Source organism: Neofelis nebulosa, chromosome 10 (genome assembly GCF_028018385.1).
Source record: "Neofelis nebulosa isolate mNeoNeb1 chromosome 10, mNeoNeb1.pri, whole genome shotgun sequence".
Taxonomy (NCBI): Eukaryota; Metazoa; Chordata; class Mammalia; order Carnivora; family Felidae; genus Neofelis; species Neofelis nebulosa.
The window spans coordinates 8,595,929-8,615,820 of record NC_080791.1 but is presented as its reverse complement, the minus strand read 5'-3'; the positions used below and the strand labels follow the sequence as shown (position 1 = coordinate 8,615,820).

The 19,892-nt window shown below is 38.6% G+C and overlaps 1 protein-coding gene across 2 annotated transcripts in view; it reads right to left on the bottom strand.

Moving 5' to 3' along the window:
- Positions 1-1,799: 1,799 nt before the first annotated feature.
- The window catches only part of FDX1 (ferredoxin 1), a 38,013-nt gene continuing 19,920 nt past the window's right edge, over positions 1,800-19,892 (bottom strand). Inside the window, exons 3-4 of one of the 2 annotated variants that reach the window (XM_058686703.1) lie at positions 7,983-8,112; positions 1,800-3,133 (exon numbers count right to left, since the gene is read on the bottom strand). In XM_058686703.1, the coding sequence (XP_058542686.1) occupies positions 3,019-3,133; positions 7,983-8,112 (245 nt within the window). In that variant the 3' untranslated portion in view covers positions 1,800-3,018. Of the gene's footprint in view, positions 3,134-7,982; positions 8,113-14,485; positions 14,656-19,892 lie in introns of those variants that run through there. The other variant, XM_058686704.1, reaches the window with a different exon arrangement.

The window sequence follows — 19,892 nt, the reverse complement described above, 5'->3', positions numbered from 1 at the left end:
AAGACTCTACTAAAGAAAGGACATTAGAACAAAATTACTAATCCTTCTCAGTCTTTTGGTTTGCTTCGTTTCACTGCCCTGAGGAATTCTCCTTAGGACCAGTCAGAAGTCTAACGCTGATGAAAAATCACTGAAGCCTGCAGAAATACATGATGGCCGACACTTCCAAGATGGAGGAGCACCCATTTGGAGGCTTGGTCATGACAGTGTCATGTGACTCACGGGGCCAGAGACCATGTATCACCTTCAGGACCTCAGCACTATGTATTTGAAGAACAAAGACCAGCAGAGGGACCTAACTTCGGCTCATTCAAAAGCTGTTTCATTCAAGGTATGTTTAAAAAAGATGACAAGTTGAACACGGTCCTCTTTAATAGAGTGGAAATTATCGGATATCTTAGGAAAACAGTCCTGTGTGTCCTGATTTCTGCTAAGTTGGAGTTAGGAGGTAGGCTCAATACATGGGCTTATCCTGGGCTCATGCAGTCTCATCTGTAACAGACTACCACAGAGCAAGATGCTAGAAGCATATTTCTTATACGATCAGGTTTTGATTAACTCAGGTTTTATTGTATACTTATTGTGGGTAAATACCATGATAGACACTGCACTTACAAAGTTGAACACAACCCAGTACTGATTCTTAAAAAGCAGAGTCTGTTAGGGAAGAAATGTAGTCAGTGCTCCACGTGATAAGCACTATATAAATGCTATAAAGGGCGGTCCGGGGCAAAGTACTTGGGCAGATGAGGGAGGGATGGAGACTACTGGGTAAATCAAGCTGAGCAGTCACGATTTTGTTAACGGCTAGCAGACGAAGTGGACCAGAAAGTCACAGAGGCTATGATTAATTTTATAACATCAAATCAAGTCTAAAAATTAAGGCAACTAATATATCCAGGTAGTAAGACAACAAGCAAATGGGAGTCATAAGGAAAGAGGAATAAAGGCATTGGTTAGAGAATGTATTACTGCCAGTTTCTGCAGAAGTAACACCTCTCACTACAGACATGTTTTCCGTCCACTTCTCTCCTCGATGGCCTCCAGTAGATTTCAATTATCTTATAACTCCTTGTTTCTGTTCTGAAATAGGAACTTTGTCTGCAAGTGGTCATGTCTTCCCCTTGCCAGCTGGTTTTCTAATTGTTAAGTTTCTAGAAACTTATAAACAAAAGAAAATCTGATAAAAACAACTTGATATCATGTGATGTGTTGACACATAAAAGGAATCCTGTTGTTGCTTAACCAAGACCATCTTTCTATTCTTAAATATTTCTCTAACGGGAAACAAAGTATGTGTGTAATGTTTGAATACCTTTGGATAGTTTACACTTAGAATAAAGTTTCATATACTATTTTTAGAAATATACATACAACACATTATTTCTATTTTTTAATTTATAGGGTGATAAGTTATCCTATAAATAAGAAATCCATCTAATAAATTCTGATCCATAATATGGTTTAACACAAAATTTCAGGGAGTTTAAGGGCAGGAAAAGCAATTACCAGAGTTGTAAAAAAAAAAAAAAAAAAAAAAGAAGAAGAAGAAGATGGGAAAATAAATAATGAATCTAAGTTCCCCTTAGAAAACATTTTTTTCAAGCAAAACGTAATTGCTCTAATGCTAAATGACTATGATAGAAACCACACGGATCACCATGTGATCCTTAAATATTATAAGGAAAATAAGAAAACTGTCCTTTAAGACAAAAATTAGACAATATTTTCACAATGAAAGTTAGGCAAAAGGTTCTCAAAATTCTTAGAATCGGTCACTTGAAAAACTAATTCAGCAGTTTTGAGTTACTTACATAATTATAGGTTGGTTTTATTTGTGAAAAGCAAATACAATATTAAGTATTAGCATGTAACCAACAATTACATAGACTATTATACCAAAGGAAGCTGCCTTTCTTGATGGAAAAATGCAGAAAAATGTAAACTAAAATTATACAACACTGAAAAAGAACCCACCATTATTCCCTCTGATTTTAACCGAATGTCAAGAAGAAAACTGTGGGAGTTATAAAATAAAACCAATGAACCATCATAAAAAAGAAGACACAAGAATCTTTCAAAATGCAATATAAGAACGAATCCAGCCCTTCTCAAAAAAGTTTAGAACACTGTTGGTTAAAGAGACAATTTTCATAGGCAATAATGTGCCTGCCAGTAAGCTAACCTGAAAATAATGGTTATTGTAGTGGCTTTAAGGCATGTCTGCAAATTCTCTGACACCCCTCTCTTCAAGCGATGGGCCTGACTTAGTGCCTCATTTCTAATGAAGAGAACAGGCAGAAATGATGCTGTGTGACTTCCATAACTGGGTCACTGAAAGGATACAGCATCTACCTGGCACAGGAGCTCACTCTTACAGCGCAGGCTCTCAGAAACCAGCACCGTGCTGTGAGGAAGTCCAGATACTTTTCAATGAATCAAAATTCTGAAGTATCATTTAGAAGGCAATAACTAGTTATCTTTGAAATGAAGCAGTTTACGGAGTGCTTAGTTTTGTCCACTTAATTACTGATATAAACAAGATATTCATAACTTCTCTAGTTTCAATCTGAACATATATGTTGGGTAAGAAGATGTGGGTTCTAGTACATACCTTCTAATTTGGTCCATGGCCCTAGATAAGCCATCTAGGGGCTCTGTCTTTACCCACATCTAACAGGGAAAATATCTTTTTTTAACCTAACTTACAGGTAATTAAGGATAAAATTTATGTGAAAACATGTTGCTAAAGTTGCTAAACAAACCTAAGGTAAAATATGTAAGGTTTTATAATATTAACTATTTTTCTAATATTTGATTTGCTTTTTATAATTTAACCAAAATAAGGATTGCATACCTTTAGAACTACAAAATGCAGTAGTTATGTAAGGTCAATTAAAGTAGTAAAGCTAATCATCATAATAAACCCCTTCACCCATGTTCTCATTTCATTACATTAAGAAATAATAACTATAAAAATAGGTAGAATTTTGTGAAAATATTCCAATTTATTCTAGCTTAGGAGTTCTTGCCCACATCAATGGATTGCCTGGCATCGGCCACCACGTCAGGTACTCGAACGGTCATATTGTCCATAGACTTTGTCAAACAGATTTGGCAGCCCAACCGAGATCTGTGTAAGAGAGGGAGAGATGTGGTTTAGGGTCAAGTATAGATTATTCACAAGGCAGTGCAGCTGGTTGGATATTTTCTTACCCAAAGCAGTTAGAGATTCACTTACCTCTTAAATTCCCATTGCATCAAAAAGACATACCCAACCCTTTCAAAGCTAGAGGGTATAGAGGGTAGAACATAGACAGGAGAAATGAAAAGCGAGGTGTTGCCAAAGCACTTTAATCTTCAGTTTCTGTCATCTACTACAACCACTGGTTTATGCTGAGAGGGCTGGCAAGCAGTGAAATGATCAGAAGGCACAACATTGGAGGAAAGAATAGAAGTTTCAGCAACACCAAGAGAACGACTGATCAATCCCCGACAGTTAAAACCATATAGACTATAAAAGAAATGTACACTTTTTTTTAATGTTTAGTTATGCTTGAGAGAGAGAGAAAGAGAGAGAGACAGAGCATGAGCAGGGGAGGGGCAGAGAGAGCCGGGGGACACAGAATCCCAAGGAGGCTCAAGGCTCTGAGCTGTCAGCACAGAGACTGCTACGGGGCTCGAACCCACGAACCGTTGAGATCATGACCTGAGCAGAAGTCAGACACTTAAACGACTGAGCCACACAGGCACCCCAAAGCTATACTTTTTAAAACAAGAAATTTGAGATAATGCGTAGACTTAAGTCATCAATTATGAGATGCATATTTTTTGCCACATTTTTGACATCCCTGAAATTGAGATGCATCTTACCATCAGAGCCGTGCCAGGAGCTGTGTCACATCACAGCTATGAACTCAGCGACGATGTTTTATAGGTGTCTCTTCAACTGAGTTGTGGGAAAGATGGTAATACTACATGTGTGAATTTAATTACCACTCAAAATGAGTTCAAATGGATTATAAAAGTTAAGAATATAGAAACATACACAGCAGGACATAAATTTGATATTAGTAAAGCAAATATGTGTCATCAGAAGAAGAACGGTAATTCCATTTTTTTTACATTTTTTTTTTAACGTTTATTTATTTTTGAGACAGAGAGAGACAGAGCATGAATGGGGGAGGGTCAGAGAGAGGGAGACACAGAATCTGAAACAGGCTCCAGGCTCCGAGCTGTCAGCACAGAGCCCGACGTGGGGCTGGAACTCACGGACCGTGAGATCATGACCTGAGCCGAAGTCGGCCACTTAACCGACTGAGCCACCCAGGCGCCCCCGATAATTCCATTTTTTTTCAGGATTACTACCAATTTTATTTTATTTACATCTTACTTTTTTAACAGTGATGTACAAATCTATGCTTAGACAAATCTATGTCTAGCTCTTTTGAGATGCACAAAATGCTGAGTGATAACTGTGTACCGTATTTTAATCGGCAGTGCTTTTTGCTTTCTTAGAGGCACATAAAAATATTAGTCTTGCAGTCAGATTGTCTACAATTTGGTGGAATGTGGCATGCAGGTCTTTGTTTGGTTAACGCAGCCATCGAGCACTTAGTGAGCATCTGAAGGCACAGCACTAAATGTCAGTGAGTAAGCACAGAATAGCAACTCACTTCAATCTGTGTTGGACACTTTTACGTCCTAGGTACCAGGGCCGCAGTACAGAGGCAGCAGTGGGGTTAGAGCCAACCAACCAGTGGTCCAGGATCCAGCACTGAACGTGGCATGTTCACAGGCAACTTTCTTAACCCTGCCAGACATTAATTTCCTAGCCTAACCCTAAAGATGAATAATAAATGAGCTCCTCACAGGGCTGGTGTGGAAATGATTTACCAATACCAGTATTGAGGAATGTACTCTCAATCAAATAGAAGAGAGGAGACGCATTTGCAGATAATGAACATGGGAGATTGTGACCAATACCACAGAGAGAGAAAGCCAAAAATTCTGAGAAGGAAGCACTTACTTCTGGCCAGGGGAGACGGTGTTTAGAACAGGCTTTAAGGATGGGGAGGAGGTAACGTTTAATAAAAGATAAAGGAGAAAGGCATTTGAGGCAAAGGTAACCAGGATTCAAGGCACATCTGAGGTGATACGGGTTCTTAGCTTGGCTCGGCTGCTATGCAAGGAGGGAGATGGGTTGGAACGGCCACTAGGCCACAGACAGCTCTGAACACCAACAGAAGAGCTTAGGTTTTAACCAGTGAGCAATGAGGGACCACTGGGAAGTTTTTGAGTAAGGGAGTAAATATAACCACAGGAAATCTTGATTTCTGATAGAAAAAAAATATCCCCTTCTACCAATAATTCCTATTTGTTGACTGCAGACAGCCTTCGCGGTACTCAATTATGCATTTAGCTCTCTGTCTGCAAGAGAGAAAACATGGCAAGCCATCTTAGACCAATTCCTCAGGGCTGTGGAGAGTCCTACCTAGAGAGACTGCTGGTGATTTCCCGCCGTTCATATAAAGAGAAGCTAATGTCAGTCTCCGGAGGCACTTTTAATTTAGTAAGAGAAACAGAGATGGAAAGAGCGGTCAGTGAAAAGGGGCAGAATACAATAAGTGCCGTGGAAGTGCAGGAACAGGAAGTGTGTGTTACGGGAACCGAGAGAGGGTTGGCCCTGGAAGACCGGGCAGTGGGGGCCTGTGGCTGTTTTCTCACTCCCTCCTTCCTCTACCCCCTTGTTCTAGGTCTCCCCAGCCTAGAAAGTGTCTGGTACCTGCAGACAAGGACAGATAGCGAGGCAGCCTTGATTTCACTATTAGTTGCATAAAATTCTGACACTGTGCCAACCCTGAAGGTATTTTCTCCAGACACCTTTGCCATTTTTACCTGACAGTGCAAATACACTGGGGTATTGTATTTACTTTCCTCCTAAGGTTTGGTTTTCAATTCAGAGAAGCAGCTCGAAACGGTGCAAGATCAAGGGCTTTGGGGCCCAACATAACTGATTCAAATCAAGGCTGTGTTATTCTCTAGCTGCGGGGCCTTGAGAAAATCTCTGATAATTAATTAAACCTTGTTTTCCCCTATGAAATGGTGACGATACTGTCTAACCTTGAAGGTTAGAAATCGCCTCTGTAAAGTACCGAGGCATTATAGTAAGTATCTGGCATATAAATTGGTATTTTTATCATTACAGTGCTAAAAGCTATTTAATGAATGCTTTCCCCCCAGACCCTGTTCTGAAAAGTTCACAAACAACCCTACCAGGTAGGTACTAATATTATCCCCATCTCACAATTACAGAAACTGAGGCCACTAGGCAAATTATCCCTGGAAATTGGTGGCAGCGAGCAATGACTATCATCAAATACAGATTCACAAATAATTCCTGAATTTCTCCTTCTATCGACCACTAATTCCACAAAGAGCTGGTGAGGCCCTATTGTGAATCGGACACTGGAGACACAGTGAAGAAACAGACACGGCACCAGCTCTCACACGAAAAGAGAGACAAGTAACCACTACGGTAAGGGCCAGATGAGCCCATGTGTCACCAGTGGGTCAATAATCGTGGGTAAGGACACCCTACAATAAACATTAAAACAGTGGTGTTTTAGCTTAAAAATTTAAGACATTTACAGAGCACTTAACTTTAAAATACATGTATGAACCAAAAGGCTAAATTTCCTTGTTCCTCTGTTTTGGAATCCTTTGTATATGGTACCCTAGAAACAGTTTCTGTCTATGGTACTAGGTTTGAACAAAATTATTTTCGTTCCAGATGTGTCCAAGTGTTTTATCACTGCTACCTGTGAGAAGCATCATACTCTCTCCCCACAACAGTCATTGAGTGTACTCTATGTGTCATTCTTCGTGGGGGAGAAAAAAGGTGTTCACAGAGAATATGGCGCCTGAAGGTGTGAAGGGGGACAGGACGATGGCAGCCACAGCCCGCTCTGCTGTGAAGTCTACAGAGATACTGCTTTCCCGGCTTCTCCCGCCGGGTATCCGTCTCACTGCCACCACGGGAGAAATGAACCACAAATGGAATAAGGTGATTCTTCACCTCTAAAAAAATACTAACGAGCTAAGCAATTTTGTGAGTATTAAGTAAGATGATCTACGTTAAGGAATTAACACAATTATGGTTATATAATACACAAATCAAGCTATTATGATTACTATTACTTCTAATTTTTTAAACAACTGTTTTTCATTAGGGTCGCCAAGTTATGGTTAGACACCAAAGCCAACCTTAATTAAGCCAGCCCTCATTATGTTGTCCTTTGAAACAGTAACTCAACTAGCTACCTCCTCTAACTCCAACCAAAAGACGAGGTAATTTTTTTAAATAGATATTTTTTAAAAATATCACTTGGTATCACCTGTTACTATAAATCTGACTACCTTTGAGAGGAATTCCACCCGTTAATTAATTAACAAGAATAAGCTCTGAATAAACTACTATCAGGTACACTTAGAAACAGGACTATTCATTTTAATATAGTTGTTATTATACATTGTTTCTTTTAAAATTCTGTTCTTTGAAGTAGGTAAAACTTCCCATAATAATTTCACCCAATTTTCAAATCTGTCCTTCAAGAACACGTAAAAAGCATTAAATTGAATCCGAACTCATTAAATTGTGAAAAATATTAATCCCTGGAATAAAAAACAGACTAAAGTAGATTTATCAGAATCTAGAACTTGTATCTCCAATACCTTCAATTGTTTTTTTTTTTAATTTTTTTAATTTTAGCAAAATGGAAAGTTTCACAAGGGTGAAAACTGTAGAATAGTGAAAACAAAAAGAAATGTCACATATTTGATATTCAAAGTTCATGTCTGTCATCTATCTATGCCAGGAGATCACTATTACATGCATGAGGCTGGTCTTAGGTAGATATGAACTACTAAAACCTTTATCTTCCCAGATTATCAGTACAGTTGAAGTCATCCTAAAATCTTACCTATCCGTTAGCCCGTATGCCAGATCGAGCATGTCATTCTCCTCATCAGTGACAGCATCTAACTTCTCAAATATGTGGTCTTCAAAGATGAGGTGACACGTAGAGCAGGCCAAGGTTCCTTCACATGCACCTATAAAGGCAACAGACATTGAAGACACTCTCCCCTCCATTACACAGAATTCAAATCTAGTTTTAATTAAAGTTAATTATTTCTAAATTTTAGAATCAACATTAGTATACAGACTTTGTTTCTGAATAATAATGAGGATTAGGGACTACCCTCCCCAACCCCTCTACCTCCCAATCCCCCTTATCCCCCTCTCTCCTCCCCCCCAATATAAAATCACTTTCACATATTGTTTCAAAAAGGTTCTGGGTTACATGCCGTGAAGAGAAACACAAAAATACATGATCCTGATATCAAAGAGCTTACAAGTTAATAAACTCAGACATGCATGCATATACCAATATGCATTTTTAAACTTACATGGTAATAATTTTTATGATAGCTATATAAGTTATTTACCTTTATTCTGGAGAGCTCAACACAATTTATGATGCCTTGTGGTATATGAGAAGATTTAGAAAGCAACCAAACATATGCCTATATCAAATTAAATACTCTTCTCTATCTCTCCCCGTAATTGAGAGAGAATCAAACAAGTCATTTTAAGAGCCATTCGTTTTTAAATAATAAGATAAGAATATTTCTCTTGTTCCATTTCTTTTCATTTTTTTTTGTTTTTTTAATGTTTATTTTTGAGAGGCAGAGACAGAGCACATGTGGGGGAGGGGCAGAGAGAGAGGGAGACACAGAATCTGAAGCAGGCTCCAGGCTCTGAGCTGTCAGCACAGAGCCCAACACGGGGCTTGAACCCACAAACCACGAGATCATGACCTGAGCCAAAGTCTGACGTCCAACCAAGTGAGCCACCCAGGCGCCCCTTTTTAAAATAATTTTTAAAGCCTTTACACAACTTTAAAGATTATAGAGTCCTAGGAGTAACTTACTTGGATTTAGATTTGGTTTTGGTCAATAAACAGTACATTAATACAGAACTATTACCAATAACTAGTAACCTTCTTAATTTTCCTTGAATGAATTAATCATTTTAATAAGAGTTATTCCCTTATAATTTAAACATTTGTTAATCACACTTTATTATCTAAAAAATTTAACAGAGGAATGAGAAACTTCCTTAAGTGTTCATTTTTACTAAATCTAATTCAAAGCAGTAACGGGATTAAGAGAAGAGAGAGCACAAATTATGGAAAGAGACTAAATGTCCATCAGCTGATGAATGGATAAGTTGTGGTTTATTTTTTTTTTATTTTTTTATTTTTTAACATTTTTTATTTATTTTTGGGACAGAGAGAGACAGAGCATGAACGGGGGAGGGGCAGAGAGAGAGGGAGACACAGAATCGGAAACAGGCTCCAGGCTCCGAGCCATCAGCCCAGAGCCCGACGCGGGGCTCGAACTCACGGACCGTGAGATCGTGACCTGGCTGAAGTCGGACGCTTAACCGACTGCGCCACCCAGGCGCCCCAGTTGTGGTTTATATATACAATGGAATACTACTTGGCAATGAGAAAGAATGAAATCTGGCCATTTGCAGCAACATGGATGGAACTGGAAGGTATTATGCTAAATGAATTAAGTCAGGCAGAGAAAGACAGATACCATATGTTTTCCCTGTTATGTGGATCCTGAGAAACTTAACAGAAGACCATGGGGGAGGGGGAGGGGAAGAGGGGAAAAAAAAGAGAGGGAGGGAGGCAAACCATAAGAGACTTAAAAAGTGAGAATAAACTGAGGGTTGATGGGAGGTGGGAGGGAGGGAAAAGTGGGTGATGGGCACTGAGGACGGCACCTGTTGGGATGAGCACTGGGTGTTGTATGGAAACCAATGTGACCATAAATTTCATATTAAAAAAAAAAAAAGAGAAGAGAGAGCATTCAGTGGAGCATAGGAGTTACAGGTGAGTTCTGGAGCCAGACTGTCAGGCTTCAATCCTACCTACACTTTGTACTAATGGCATCACCTTGAGCTACTTTAACAGCCCCCGTGCCTCAGTTTCCTCAGCAGTAACTATACCAACCTCACTCGGTAGTTGCAAGAATTACATGAGTGTTTACTTAACATGTGTATTTGTAACCATGACTGGTAGGTAGTAAGCCCGATACAATTGCATTATTGTTGTTGTTATTATTATCCACATATTAACATTATTATGTATTAATACTCTTATTTGGAAGTTACAAAGAATCGTAAAGTAATTCTACTTTCTTTTTAAATACAACAGGAAATAAACCCAAGAAATTAAATCAATAGCCTAGAGGTCATATTGCTAGTTAAGAGAGAGTCAACGGCTTCAGCTGAGTTTCCCAATGTCGAAGATAACTAGTTCCTACCACTCCATAATTTAAGTCACCTTACCTAAATATTAAATATATATAAATATATTTATATACAAATGTATATATATATATAAATATATATACATACACACACACACACACACAAGTATACACACACAGCAATCAGTTATTTGAACAATAGCTTCCTATTCTATTTTTGTGTAAATTTGAAACATTTCACACAAAAAAGTAAATGGATATATTTTACTTAAAAGGGAGGGGGGCTTCATATATACATCTCAAGTTCAAAAAGTCCTGTGTTAAAAGGAAAATTGCTGTAATGGGACCCTGAAGACTTAAGCACACTGTCTCCTGTGTCCCAGGCAAGTCTCACAAGGGCCTCAGTTTTTTTCTCATCTGTATAATGATTGAGGTAGATGATCTCTAAGGGCCTTGTGCCTCCAATATTTTATGACTCCACAGAGAAGAATTACAATTCTTTTTTATTTTTTTTCATGTTTTTTAAAGTTATTTTTGAAGGAGAGAGAGCATGAGCGGGAGAGGAGCAGAGAGAGAGGGACACACAGAATCTGTAGCAGGCTCCAGGCTCTGAGCTGTCAGCACAGAGCCCGATGCGGGGCTTGAACCCACAAACTGTGAGATCACAGCCTGGGTCAAAGTCGGACGCTTAACCGACTGAGCCACCCAGCCGCCCCGAGAAGAATTATAATTCTTAATGGGCTTGTTCACTAGTATCCAATAAACATACACTAAATCTTGATCCCTATTTTCATCTCATCAATACCCCATCCAAACTCGAAACTAAAATGGCACATCCCTCCAGAGATACTGTAGGACAAAAATCGGGAAAGCTGGCCTCCTTGGGTCTTTAAAATGTACGTCAAACAATGCTTACAAAGTATTTCAAACAACTCTCTTAATTTAAAGAGCTTATACTTGCCTTCAGAGTTTTGCTATTAAGAAAACTGAATCCTGAGAACTGTGGGCCGTGTGTGACAGAAGACGCGAGGAAGAGAACCCTCGCTTCCAGGCAGGATGGGGTGTGGGGGGGCTGCACAAGCAGGGGACCAAGCCTGGAGGGTCTCCCATGCTCTTCTCAGGAGCAGAACTTGTTCCATAGGCCCATTATTTTCTACCTTGTTTCCAGACATGCTGGGTGGGTAACTCATAGACGCAGGCAAACAACCATCTCTCAGGTTGGGCTGCCACAGTGATGGGAGTGGCTGAGGGGGTACGGACACCCATCACTCCTCCTCTCCTTTCCCAGATCCAGCCCCTGCAGAGGTGGTGGTCCCAAGCCTCTGCTGTAGGCTACAGGAAGCAGCTGAAGGATTTTGAGCAGGACGTGATATGGCATGTTTTACCTTGGACAGATCTCACTGGTGGTTGTGTGGAGAGGATGGATTCGAGATGAGTAAGACAGAAGCAAAAACCATGAGATTTCTCCAGGGGGAAGGGTAAAATGATGGAAGGAAGCAGAGATAGCCAAGGAGAGACCCCCTCCGAGAAAGACAGTCAAAATAAGAATGTCTCCAATGGTAGAGAGCGAATCAGAAAAGTGCAATATGAGAAAAGCCCAGGAAAGAGGACAGTGCGTACAATATGGTCTCAATCATCTTGGAATGGAGACAAAAGGTCATCACATGCCCAATAAATCCCTCTGGAAAAATTTAGGACAGTCTTTTTTGCACCCCCTGGTCAGATGAAATGAAGAGTTACCATCCATGTTCCAGCTCTCCATGTGCTTTCACCTCCCTTCCCTAGGAAACCTCAATTCTTTTAACCTTCTCTTGAAGGTTTTATTTTCATTCTCTACTCTAATTTCCATTGTCTTCTCAGGAAACCTGCCAACTGTTTCCACATCTTGCTTACGTTGCCAAGCTCAGAGATGAAGAGGATTCTAATAGGGATTTGACAAACGTCAAGTATAATATACAGAAGGTTAACTTTTGGTCCGTACAAGTTAAGCTCCTATTATACATTCTAGTCCTGTATTTACTCTGGAAACGGATGTACTACATTCAGGATCACCCTTTATTTTATGGTCCCTTTCAAACTTTGTCTGCCATAAGATGTCAAAAGGTATGCTTTTCTTATTCTTTGTAATAGGAAGAATTCAAATACAATAGAATGTCTCAGAATGAGATCAATTCAGCCTGTGTAAGATGGCTAACATTATACCAGAAAAACATAATAGTCATATTTTGGTACCAGTGTCACTTTAGAAAAAAATCTGCAACAAAGATTTCTAAGACCTCATGAATCACACTTATTAGAAGAAACTGTCTTACAAACCCCCCAAGATAATAAGACAATTTGAGTGGTACTTTTTTTTTGAGATTTAACCTAAAATTTTTCTAAAAATTTTTTTCTAAAAAAAAAAAAAAATCAGGAAGGCTTTTAGAAAATAGTGAAGACAGGTCTCTGAAAAAAGTACTTAGGTGGCGCCTGGGTGGCGCAGTCGGTTAAGCGTCCGACTTCAGCCAGGTCATGATCTCGCGGTCTGTGAGTTCAAGCCCCGCGTCGGGCTCTGGGCTGATGGCTCAGAGCCTGGAGCCTGTTTCCGATTCTGTGTCTCCCTCTCTCTCTGCCCCTCCCCCGTTCATGCTCTGTCTCTCTCTGTCCCAAAAATTAAAAAAAAAAAAAAAAAAAAAAAAAAAGTACTTAGGAGGAAAAAATACATTTTTTCAAAGAGCCTAAAACTGTGAGAAGAACAAGAGGCTATTTCAGAAAAAAAGCTACTCCTTTTTTTTCGTTTTTCATCTCATAAAACATTATTTCATGATGGCTATTTCCTCCTGGTCTTATAGTTCAAGATTGCCCCCCAATTAGCAAGCACCTGACTGGATGTAGTTCTGTGTATTTTAACACCTACATACGTTTGTGCGACCACCACCACAATCAATACAGAACAGTTTCATCACCCCCAAAATTCCCTTGGGCTGTTTCTTTGGAGTCACACCCTCCCCCATCCCTAACCCCCGGCAACCATGGATCTGGTCTCCATCCTATAGTGTAGTCATTTAAGAACGTCACATAAATATACCCATACCATACACAACCTTTTGAAACGGGCTTCTTTCACTCAGCAGAATGCCTACAAGATTCATCCAAGTTGTCATGTGCAGATGTCCACAATTCATTCCTATTAACTGCGGACAAATATTCCACTGTGTGGATGAAGTAGTTTGTTTCCAGCAGGTATGTTGTGGTATTGCATTGTGGTTTTCAGTTGCATTTTCTCCAAAAATTGAAGATGTTGGATATCTGGGGGTTTGTTTGGGGGTGATGGGGTGGATTTCCATCACTTTTTCCAAAGCCATGTGGGAGAATGGCATCATTTTGTCTCTTATACCACTAAGAAAAAGCTTCAAACGGCCCAGAGTTGTATGTATGTGCAAGTTCAAGTCCAGATGCCCATGAATATATTTTTATGTGCTTATTTGTCATCTTTATATTCTCTTTGGTGAAGTGCCTGTTCATATCTGTTACCATTTTTTAATTGGGTTGTTTGCTCTTTAGTGTTGAGTTTTGAGAGTTCCCTACATATTAGCGATACTAGACCTTAACTGGATATGTGATTTGCAAGTATTTTCTCATACTCTAGCTTGTCTTTTCATTCTCTTGACTGTGTCATTGGCAGAGTAAGAGTTTTTAATTTTGATGAATTCCAATTCATATATTTTTTTCTTTAGATTGTGCTTTTAGCATCCTATGTAAGAACTCTTTGCCTACTCTAGGTCCCAAAGATTTTCTCTGATGCTTTCTTTTAGGAGTGTCATAGTTTAACTTTTACATTTAGATCTCAATCAATTTTAAGTTGATTTTTGTATAAAGTGTGCAGTTTAGGTCAAGATTCCTTTTTATTTTCCATATGGATGTCCAATTGTTCCAACATTATACCCTTTGTTGAAAAGAGTAAGTATCCTTCCTTCATTAGTTGCCTTTGTACCTTGGTTATAACCAAGAAGTTAAAATAATCCAAATATCCATGAAGGGACAAAACTGTAAACAAAATGTAGTATATCCATAAAATGGAATATTATTTGGCCATAAAAATGAAGTACTGATATATGCTACAACATAGATTAACCTTAAAAATATACTAAATGGGGGGCACCTGGGTGGTGCACTCAGTTGAACGTCCGACTTTGGCTCCGGTCTTGATCTCGTGGTCTGCTGGTTCAAGACACATGTTGGGCTCTGTGCTGACAACTCGGAGCCTGGAGCCTGCTTTGGATTCTGTGTCTCCCTCTCTCTCTGTCCTTCCCTGGCTTGCACGTGCACTTTCTCTCTCAAAAATAAATAAACATTAAAATTTGTTTAATATACTAAACGGAAGAAGTCAGTTACAAAAGACGACTTATAATATGATTCCATTTACATGTAGTATCCAGAATAGGCAAATCTACAGATATAAAAAGTAAATACGTAATTGTATAGGGGGAGGGAAATGTGGGGTTGGGGAGTGATAGCTAAATGGTATAGAATTTCCATTTGGAGTAATGAAAGTGTTTTAAAATTAACTGTGGTGAGGGAGTGACATCAGCAAGATGGACAATAAAGACGTGTCCCTATCATATCCCAGCTTCACAGCAATAACTTGGCACCCACCCACAACGTGGTGAGAGCTATGGGATACAGGCAGGAGGCTAAAACTTTGGTGTGGCCCAAGAATGAGGAGAGCCATTTTGAGAAAATGCTGCCAAACAGGCCTACTTCCCTCTTGCCTCATCCAGAGTACTGAGTTTGAGCTGAACAAATAGGTGTCAGTGAGTGGCTAGTAGACAGCAGCCAGGGCTCACAATATATCAAAGAGACGTGAGTCTTACTAACCATGTCATGTGCTCTAGTAGAAGGCCCTCCCATGAGCACTGGGAATGCCTCACCCACAGATTCAGCCAGCCAGCCCAAAGATACCCCAAGCACTCCACACATCTCACCCATACATCCCCCTTCTGAGCCGGTGGCCAACTCCCCATGCACACTCCCAAGGGAAGCAATGCTGAGCTTATGTAGATGACTAGTAAGAATGTGCACCAACCTATGGGCCTGGGAGAGACTGCCCTTGGAAAAGAAAAAGGAAGGTTGTCAGTACACAACCTGGCTCTGCAGAATACAGAGAAGACACATAAGCTTCAGAACCTGCCACAAGAGGAAGCAAGAGTACAACAGGTGAATCCACTGAAGGCCAGAGAAAGCCTCAGAATCCCTAGCAGGGCTGACAAAAAGTATTTCCCTCCCAAAATCAGTCATTGGAGACTGGAGGAGATGACTGCTACTACAAATGTGAAAACAGCATCATGAGACTTCAAGGCACATGAAAAATGAAGGAAACATGACACCACTGAGAGAACACAATAATCTTCCAGTAACCGACACCAAAGACATGAAGATCTGCTGTTTACCTGATAAAGAATTCCAAATAGGGCTTTTAAGGAAACTCAATGAGCTCCAAAAAAAGAAAAAAAGAAAAAAAAAAAAACACAGAAAGATAATTCAACGAAATCAGGAGGAAAAATGCATGAACAAAATGGTAAGTTTAACAAAGAGTTTTGAAATCATAAAAGAGAACCAAATAGAACTTTTGGAGCTGAATAATGCAATGAATGAAATGGAAAATGTAAGCAAGACCATCAACAACAGAATGGACCAGGCAGAAGAAAGAATCTGTCAATCAGAAGATAGGATCTTTGAAACTATTCAGTCAGAGAAAAAGAAAAAAGAATGGAAAAGAGTAAGAAAGCCTATGTGATCTACTGGTGTTTTTTTTTTTTTTTTTTAATTTTTTTTTTTTCAACGTTTTTTTTTGTTTTTTTTTTTTTTTTTTTTTTTTTTTTTTTTTATTTATTTTTGGGACAGAGAGAGACAGAGCATGAACGGGGGAGGGGCAGAGAGAGAGGGAGACACAGAATCAGAAACAGGCTCCAGGCTCCGAGCCATCAGCCCAGAGCCTGACGCGGGGCTCGAACTCACGGACCGCGAGATCGTGACCTGGCTGAAGTCGGACGCTTAACCGACTGCGCCACCCAGGCGCCCCTCTACTGGTGTTTTGACGATCAAAACAAACAATCCATGAATTACTGGAGTGCCAGACAGAGAAGAGAGGGAGAAGACACCAAAAAGCTTATTTAAAGAAATAAGAAAGGGGCGCCTGGGTGGCTCAGTCGGTTGAGCGTCCGACTTCGGCTCAGGTCATGATCTCACGGTCTGTGAGTTCAAGCCCCGCGTCGGGCTCTCTGCTGACAGCTCAGAGCCTGGAGCCTGTTTCAGATTCTGTGTCTCCCTCTCTCTCTGGCCCTCCCCTGTTCATGCTCTGTCTCTCTCTGTCTCAAAAATAAATAAACATTAAAAAAAAAAAAAAAAGAAATAAGAAAGGCTGAGAATTTCCAAAATCTGGGAGAGATTTAGACATGCAAATTCATGAAGTTTATAGGTCCCCAAACAAACTCAACTTGAAAAGATGTTCTTCGAGACACATTACAATAAAACTGCCAAAGATCAAAGACAGAGAAGGAATCTTAAAAGCAGCAAGAAAAAAGCAGCTTGTAATTTACAAGGGAATCCCCATAAAGCTATCACTGCATTTCTCAGCAGAAACCTTAGAGGCCAGGAGACACTGAAATTACGTACAAAACATGCTGACAGGAAAAACACCAACAAAAAAAACTCTGACAAAGCTGTCCTTCAGAAATGAAAGAGACACAAAGACTTTCTCAGACAAATGAAAGGTGAGGAAGTTATTCACCACTAGACCTGCTTTATAAGAAGTGATAAAAAGGATTCTTGAAGTTAAAATGAAAAGAAGTGGGACACCTGGCTGGCTCAGTAAGAAGAGCATGTGACTCTTGATATCAGGGTCATGAGTTCAAGCCCCACAATGGGGTGTAGAGAGTACTAAATAAAATAAAATAAAATAAAATAAAATAAAATAAAATAAAATAAAATAAAATGAATGGATGTTAATTAGTAACATGGAAATGTACATCACACTGGTAAAAGTAAGAATGCAGTCACATTTAGAATATTCTAATACTGTAATATGGTGGGGTATTTACCACTTAACTCCAGTATAAAGATTAAAGGACAAAAGTATAAAAATAACTATAGCTACAACAATTTGTTAATAAATATATAATATAAAGTGATTAATCAAAAACTGAAAGGGGGAAGTAAAAAGGTAGTTTTGTGGCATGTGATCAAAGTTAAGTTGTTATCAGAATAAAACAGACATAATTATCTATAGATGTTTTATATAAGTTTCATGGTAGCCACAAAGCAAAAACCTCAGCAGATACACAAAGGATTAAGGGAATCAAAGATACCACTATATAAAATCATCAATTTACAGAGGAATACAGCAAGAAAGGAATACAAGAATATGGGAGCTACAAAACAGCCAGAAAATAATGAATAAGATGGCACTGGTAAGTCTTTACCTATCATAATTACACTAAATGTAAATAGATTATATTCTCCATTCAAAAGGAATAGAGTGGCTGAATGGATAAAAAACAAGACCCAACTATATGCCACCTACAAGAGACTCACTGCAGCTTCAAGGACACAAAAGCTCAAAGTAAAAGGTTAGAAAAAGATACCGCATGCAAGTGGAAACCAAAACAGAGTTCGATATCAGACTTAATTCATATCAGACTTAATTCAAAAGCTGTAATAAGAGAAAAAGAAGGCACTTATGATAATGATAAAGGAGTCAACTCATCAGGAAGATGTAACAAATTTAAAAATATATTCACCCAACATGGGAACACCCAAATATATTAGGTAAAGACTAACAAATCTAAAGGGAAAAACAACAATAGTAGGGGACTTCAATACCCCAATTTCAACAGTGGATAGATCATCCAGGCAGAAAACCAACTGGGAAATATTAGGCTTTAACTATGCTTTGGATCAAATGGACCTAATAGACATTCCACCCAACAGCAACAGAATATATAATCTTCTCAAATGCACACAAAATATTCTCCAAGATAGGTCCTATGTTAGGTCATAAAACAAGTCTTAAAAATTCAAGAAGACCGAAATCATACCAAGTATCTCTTCCAACCACAACAATATGAAACTAGAAACCAATAACAGGAGAGAAACTATAAAGTTCACAAATATGTGGAAACTAATAATACACTCCTGAACAACCAATTGTCCAAAGAAGAAATCAAAAGATAAAAATAGTAATAACAATAATCATGAAACAAACAAAAATGGAAACATGACAACTCAAAATTTATGGACTACAACAAAAGCAGTTCTAAGAAGGAAGTGTATAATGATAAATGGCTACATTAAGAAAAAAGAGAGATCTCAAACTTTAAACCTCAAGAAACTAGAAAAAGAAGAAAAAACTAAGCCCAAGGTTAGCAAAAGGAAGGAAATAACAATGAACAGAACATAAATGAAGAGACCAGAAAATAATAGAAAAGATGAATGAAACTAAGAGTTGTTTTTTTGAAAACATAAAACTAACAAAAACCTTCTGCTAGACTAATAAAGACTCAAAAATATACGTATCAGATTAAAGAAGAGATATTACAACAGCCACCACTCAAGTACAAAGGATCATAAGAGACTACTATGAAACAATTATATACCAACAAATTGGACAACCTAAGATAAATACCTAAGATAAATGGACAAATTCCTAGAAACATACAACCTACCAAGACTGAATCATGAAGAAAGAGAAAATCTGAGCAGACCAGTATGAGTAAAACGATTAAATGAGAAATCAAAACCTCCCAACAAAGAAAAGTCCAGGACCAAATGGTTTGGTAAATTCTACCAAACATTTAAAAAAGAATTAATGCCAATTCTTCTCAAACTCTTCTGAAAAACTAAAGAGAAAGGAATATTCCCAAACTTATTTTATGAGGCCAAAATTAACCTGATACCAAAGCCAGATAAGGACACTACCAGAGAAGTTAACAACAAGCCAATATCTTTGATGAAAATAGATGTAAAAATTCTCAACAAAATATTAGCAAAATATTCAACAGCACATTAAAAGGATCATACACCATGATGAAGTGGAATTTATTCCTGGGATGTAAGGATGGTTCCACATATGCAAATAAACCAATGTGATACACCACATTAATAGAGAGAAAGTTAAAAATCATATGATCAACACAACAGATGCAGAAAAAGAATGACAAAATTCAACACCCATTTCTGATAAAAACTCTCAACAAGTTTACAATATAGAGGAACATACCTCAACATAGTAAAGGCTACATATGACAAGCCCACAACTAATTGTTAAACGCTGAAAGCTTTTCCTCTAGTATCAGGAACAAGATAATAAATCAATGAGAAGAACTGACATCTTTACTACGTTAAGTCTTCCAATCCACAAACAAAGTAAGCTTCTCCACTACTTTGGTCTTTCTTTCCTCAGAGTATTATAATTTTCAAAAGATAGATCCTATACATATTTTGTTAGATTTAAACCTCAAAATGACAATTTGGGTGGGAATGCAAGCTGGTGCAGCCGCTCTGGAAAACAG